The 6,255-nt window shown below is 55.2% G+C and overlaps 2 protein-coding genes across 2 annotated transcripts in view; one reads left to right on the plus strand and one right to left on the minus strand.

Annotated features, from left to right (window-relative positions):
* The window catches only part of LOC121306303 (solute carrier family 25 member 45), a 3,737-nt gene extending 1,919 nt beyond the window's left edge, over positions 1–1,818 (plus strand). The window contains exons 3-5 of the mRNA XM_041238045.1: positions 534–716; positions 952–1,219; positions 1,344–1,818. Coding sequence (XP_041093979.1) covers positions 534–716; positions 952–1,219; positions 1,344–1,609 — 717 coding nt within the window. The 3' untranslated portion in view covers positions 1,610–1,818. The remainder of the gene's footprint in view (positions 1–533; positions 717–951; positions 1,220–1,343) is intronic.
* A 244-nt stretch (positions 1,819–2,062) lies between these two features.
* The window catches only part of LOC121306292, a 5,009-nt gene continuing 816 nt past the window's right edge, over positions 2,063–6,255 (minus strand). Inside the window, exons 2-6 of the mRNA XM_041238033.1 lie at positions 5,336–5,458; positions 5,078–5,144; positions 4,786–4,893; positions 3,111–3,473; positions 2,063–2,962 (exon numbers count right to left, since the gene is read on the minus strand). Of these exons, the coding sequence (XP_041093967.1) occupies positions 2,312–2,962; positions 3,111–3,473; positions 4,786–4,893; positions 5,078–5,144; positions 5,336–5,458 (1,312 nt within the window). The 3' untranslated portion in view covers positions 2,063–2,311. The remainder of the gene's footprint in view (positions 2,963–3,110; positions 3,474–4,785; positions 4,894–5,077; positions 5,145–5,335; positions 5,459–6,255) is intronic.

A 6,255-nucleotide genomic window follows, 5' to 3' on the forward strand; every position in this document is an offset into this window, starting at 1 on the left:
TCTCTCTCTCTCTCTCTCTCTCTCTCTCTCTCTCTCTCTCTCTCTCCTCTCCCTCTCTCTCTCTCTCTCTAGAGATCTCCTGCATGTCTCTCCTCGTATCTCCTCTCTGTCCCTCAAGTGTCTCATCTCAAAACTCTCCAGAGCGGATCTCTCTCTCTGTCTCTCTCTCTCTCTTTCTCTCTCTCTCTCTCTCTCTCTCTCTCTCTTATAATTTTTTCACATTTTGTTTTGTTCGAGGTTCGCCTGCAGACTCAGTCGAAGTACTCTCACCCGATAAAAACGTGTAAAACAAAACAGCTCCAATGGACGAAAAGGATAGACGAAATGAGTATGTCTCCCTCCATATCTACAATACTATCTACGAAACATATTATGTTGTATTCGCTCATTAAAGGTAAGAGTATAATAATAAAATAGTTTTAAAATTTCCCAATTCTGGTCACAGTGTTCCTGGATTTTTGTTTGTAGTTTTCACCCATGCCTGGTGCTTCCCTATGCTTTACCAGACCTCCCTGTGTTTTTTCTTCTCTTAGATTCCTGGATTTTTCAAAGGAATGTCTTTCCCAGTCCTCAGTGTTGCTGTGGGCAACGCAGTGGTTTTCAGTTCCTATAGCAACGCCCTGGCGTTCATCAGCCAATCACAGCGCAGTGACAGAAGCTTCTCCCCTTCCTCTGTGGAGCTGTTTGCGGCTGGCTGTTTTTCAGGGGCTGCTCAGGCAAGGATACAGTCAGGGGAGCGCAGGGGTCCCCGAGGGTCTCCCCTGGTAAAGGCACGGTCGCGTGGTGCGCAGGGGGGAGTCACACAGTCAGGGGAGCGCAGGGGTCCCCGAGGGTCTCCCCTGGTAAAGGCACGGTCGCGTGGTGCGCAGGGGGGAGTCACACAGTCAGGGGAGTGTAGGGGGGAGTCACACAATGCTTTCTAAGGCTGTCTCCCTTGTTCCTCTCCTCCAGGTTCTGGTGATGGCGCCGGTGGACTTGGTGAAGGTCCGACTGCAGAACCAGAACCACCCTCACCGGTCCGCGAGCGGAGCTGGGGCAGGGGTGGCCCTGTACAGGGGCCCGGTTCACTGCGTGACCTCCATCCTGCGGCAGGAGGGGGTCCCGGGGCTGTACCGGGGTCTGGGGGCCCTGGCCCTGCGAGACATCCCCTGCTACGGGCTCTACTTCCTACCCTATGAGCTGCTGTGCCGGGCCCTGACTGAGGAGGGACAGCAGCCAGGTACAGACACAGGGGCCAGGCCAGCCCAGCAGAGCTGCAGAAAGCTCAGGGTTGGGTCTGGGGTTGGGTCTGGGGTTGGGGTGTGTTTGGTTGATGTGTGTGTTTGCCTCCCTCCCCCCCTCAGGCACAGCGACAGTCCTGGTGGCAGGGGGCTGCGCGGGTGTGGTCACGTGGAGCTGTGCCACGCCCATGGACGTGGTGAAGGCGCGGCTGCAGATGGAGGGGGCGCAGGGGCAGCGATACGGGGGCGTGCTGGCGTGCGCGAGGGAGAGCGTGCGGGCGGAGGGGGGGCGCGTGCTGTTCAAGGGGCTCCTGGCGAACAGCGTCCGCGCCTTTCCCGTCAACGCTGTCACCTTCCTGACCTACGAGAGCCTGCTGAGGGGCCTGTAGTGACATCACCCCCGTCCGCGCCCCTTTAAGAGATGACATCACCGCCGCCACCCACTCCTTTAAGAGATGACATCACAGCCGTGATTGCTGTATTGAAAGAGGCAGGGCTGCGTCCTCTTCATTTTATTCGCAGACTTCATTTTATTTTTTCTTTGTAAACGGTTTTACTTTTTCTAAACTTGGCAAAAAAAAAAAAAAAAAAAAAAAAAGGACACAGATTTTGTTTTAAACGTGTTTTTATTTTATTAGAATTTTTTTTTGTTGCGTGTCACAATATTTATTTTTCATTTTTGGGTTCTAGATTTATACACAGATACCCCGAAACAAAGACGGGCTACCCCCACCCCCCACCCCCCACGCACTGACACAGACACACTGAGATACACACACTGTTTGGACCACCCTTAAGAAAGATCATTAGAATCAGAGACAGGAACACTTAAAGGGATATATATATATATATAAACACATATAGATTTTAAGGAGGTATCAGTACAGTGTACAGCTATGGCAGTGCCTAGAATTTTAGGATCAAAACCGAAAGATCAAACCTACATAAGCACAATGTGGATCTCGCACTGAACCCTGCGCAGTCCGAGAAACGGCAAGGTCTGTCAAACAAACCGAAAAAATCCCATTCAAGCCAATCCCGCTTCCTTCAGCAGATCCCTTCCGGAATAATGGCCCGCCCCGTTCCCGGGATCACCTCCATGTTCCTCTGGGACCCCCACTCCCCGGCACCCCCGCTCCCGTGCGCTCTCGTGCAGGCCCGAGCGCGGGGTGCCATAGTCGCCCTTCCTCCTCCTCCTCCTCTTCCAGCTCATCCTCCTTTTCCGAGACCTGGGAATCCGTCCCCTCATCCCAAGACACCCCAGCCCTCCCCCCTCCCCGCGGGCGGCGGCGCTCCAGCTTCCCCAGCAGGGGGGGCTGCGACTGTCTGATGAAACCGTCTAGCGTCCTCTGCGCCGACTCGCAGACCCTCTTCCTCGCCGGAATCCGGCTTGTTCTCCAGCCGCGGAAACTCTCCGAGTCGTCCGAGTCCTCTGGGCTGTCCCCGGGCGGCCGCTGCAGGTCTTGCAGCCCTTCCCTGGGCTTGAGGTGGCGGTCTGCGGGCTGGCCGTGCTGGGAGAGGCCGGCGGTGAGGCGGATTTCTTCCAGGCTGGTAGACAGGAGGCGGAGGGGGGAGGCCAGGCTGCCAGAACAGCCCCTGTGGGCTTGGGAGGCGGCTTCGCGGGGCCTGTTCCAGTAACCCCGGTCGCGGCGGTCGTCCGCGGGCGGACCGCGTGGCGCCGGGGCGTCAAGGCAGGGCACTGGCAGGCTTTCGTGGGGCGTGCAGAATTCGAAATGGGGTACCTGCAGGCGGGAGGGGGTTGTTATTTAAATGTTCCCCAGCTGAATATTTGTACCCCCAACCCCCAACCCAACCCCATCCAGTCTCCCCTTCAGTAATTATACACACATGCAGAATTGAAAGCCTCTCTCTCTCCCTCTCTCTCTCTACCTTCAGGGTGTGAGAGAATCTCCTCACTTCCTCTGTTGCACCCTCGCTCTCTCTTGAGGTCTGGGGTCTGACTTCCTGCTGTAGGTCACTCCAGGGGGAGAAGGCAGTGACTCTGGCCCTCCCTCCCCCTCCTAGCCCAGCCCTCACCGACTCCTCCCCCCCTTTCTCCAACCAATCCGATTCATCCTCCTCCGGGACCGGCCCCATCCTGCCCTGGGATTGGTTGCTCAGCCCCGCGGGGCGGAGCTCCGGCTCCGAGTGGGCGGGGTCCATGAAGGGGGCGGGAGGGAGCAGGGATTGGTCGATGTGGTCTTCCAATTCCAGGAAGTGTTTTCCCAGAACTTGCTGGAGCAGAGTTGGGATCTGCACGGAAAAAAATAAGAAGAACAGATGAAGGAATAAATGAGGAGCTTAAAATGGATTAACGAGACATTGATTAATCACCCCCAGCGCTGGGAGCCAGCTGTGTACTGGGAGCTGTGCACTGGGCGCTGTGTACTGGGAGCTGTGCACTGGGAGCTGTGGACTGGGAGCTGTGCACTGGGCGCTGTGTACTGGGAGCTGTGCACTGGGAGCTGTGTACTGGGAGCTGTGCACTGGGAGCTGTGCACTGGGAGCTGTGTACTGGGAGCTGTGCACTGGGAGCTGTGCACTGGGAGCTGTGCACTGGGAGCTGTGCACTGGGAGCTGTGTACTGGGAGCTGTGCACTGGGCGCTGTGTACTGGGAGCTGTGCACTGGGAGCTGTGCACTGGGAGCTGTGTACTGGGAGCTGTGCACTGGGCGCTGTGTACTGGGAGCTGTGTACTGGGAGCTGTGCACTGGGAGCTGTGTACTGGGAGCTGTGTACTGGGAGCTGTGCACTGGGAGCTGTGTACTGGGAGCTGTGCACTGGGAGCTGTGTACTGGGAGCTGTGCACTGGGAGCTGTGTACTGGGAGCTGTGTACTGGGAGCTGTGTACTGGGAGCTGTGCACTGGGAGCTGTGTACTGGGAGCTGTGCACTGGGAGCTGTGTACTGGGAGCTGTGCACTGGGCGCTGTGTACTGGGAGCTGTGCACTGGGAGCTGTGTACTGGGAGCTGTGCACTGGGAGCTGTGTACTGGGAGCTGTGCACTGGGAGCTGTGTACTGGGAGCTGTGCACTGGGAGCTGTGTACTGGGAGCTGTACTGGGAGCTGTGCACTGGGAGCTGTGTACTGGGAGCTGTGTGAAACTCACGGGAGCTGTGCACTGGGCGCTGTGTACTGGGAGCTGTGCACTGGGACGCTGTGCACTGGGCGCTGTGTACTGGGAGCTGTGCACTGGGAGCTGTGCACAGGGCGCTGTGTACTGGGAGCTGTGCACAGGGCGCTGTGTACTGGGAGCTGTGCACTGGGCGCTGTGCACTGGGAGCTGTGCACTGGGAGCTGTGCACTGGGAGCTGTGCACTGGGAGCTGTGCACAGGGCGCTGTGTACTGGGAGCTGTGCACTGGGAGCTGTGCACAGGGCGCTGTGCACTGGGCGCTGTGTACTGGGAGCTGTGTACTGGGAGCTGTGCTGGGAGCTGTACTGGTGTACTGGGAGCTGTGTACTGGGAGCTGTGTACTGGGACTGGGCGCTGTGCACTGGGCGCTGTGCACTGGGAGCTGTGCACTGGGAGCTGTGTACTGGGAGCTGCGCTGTGTGAAAGCTCACGTTGATGGTCTCCAGTGTGCAGATGGTGTTCTGGGCGCTGCACAGCTGCTCCATCAGCTCCGAGATCCTCTGGTTCTGATTCTTCCTCTCCAGCTCCACGCTGAGCACCTGAAACCAGAAACACAGTCCAGCAAAACGCTTGAATAAAAAAAACGCTTGAATAAAATACTCAGATAAAAAGCTCTGAAAATGCTCTAATAAAATGCTCTAATGGAAACCCAGCTGTGGTTTATCAGGGTCTGCCCCTCAGTGATTCCAGGGAGAGGACAGGCAGGAGGCCGGTGTGTCTTACAGCAGAGTGCAGCTTCTCCTCCAGAGCCTGGCTGGTTTGCTGAGAGCTCGAGAAATCCTCCTGGAGCCTGGGTGGGGGAAGCACGGGACACACAACAGAAAGAAATCAATGAGCCTCCTGGTACAGAGCCCCCTCTTTCATTAACCCCCCCCCCCCCCCCCCGGACCGCGCATACAGATATTCACAATACCAGAATTCACTGCTAACTTAAACAAATTAACAGCCCCCCCCCAAAGGGAAACAAAACCGCCACCTCACCTCCTGTACCTGTCACTCAGGCTCTGAAGCTCCTCCCTCGTCCTCTGCAGCTCCGCCTCCAGGTGGTGCGGGCTGCTCTTCTTGAGCTCCACCGGGTCGCCCGGGTTCTGGTCCTCCAGGTAACTGAAACCCAGGACACTGACTCAAGCGACAGGTGGATCGTGTGATTCATGCAGCCCCCTTTAACTTAGCATGAGAACTCTGCAGTGACTGGCAATGCCTCTCACTACTGTCTCAGTTACCAATGCAGCAGAATCAATACAGAATCATTCTATATAGAGGGGGTGCAATTACAATGCAATTACAGATCAGAATCAATGCAATTACAATGTAACTGAGTGAGTTCATTCTATATAGAGGGGGTGCAATTCAATATGTTAACAAGGGAACATTATTCAGCAGCTTTCACTGGACTCTGTGAAGCTGAGTGAGTTCATTCTATATAGAGGGGGTGCAATTCAATATGTTAACAAGGGAACATTATTCAGCAGCTTTCACTGGACTCTATGAAGCTGAGGGAGTTCATTCTATATAGAGGGGGTGCAATTCAATATGTTAACAAGGGAACATTATTCAGCAGCTTTCACTGGACTCTATGAAGCTGAGGGAGTTCATTCTATATAGAGGGGGTGCAATTCAATATGTTAACAAGGGAACATTATTCAGCAGCTTTCACTGGACTCTATGAAGCTGAGGGAGTTCATTCTATATAGAGGGGGTGCAATTCAATATGTTAACAAGGGAACATTATTCAGCAGCTTTCACTGGACTCTATGAAGCTGAGGGAGTTCATTCTATATAGAGGGGGTGCAATTCAATATGTTAACAAGGGAACATTATTCAGCAGCTTTCACTGGACTCTATGAAGCTGAGGGAGTTCATTCTATATAGAGGGGGTGCAATTCAATATGTTAACAAGG

The sequence above is a fragment of the Polyodon spathula genome, chromosome 47, assembly GCF_017654505.1.
Source record: "Polyodon spathula isolate WHYD16114869_AA chromosome 47, ASM1765450v1, whole genome shotgun sequence".
NCBI lineage: Eukaryota > Metazoa > Chordata > Actinopteri > Acipenseriformes > Polyodontidae > Polyodon > Polyodon spathula.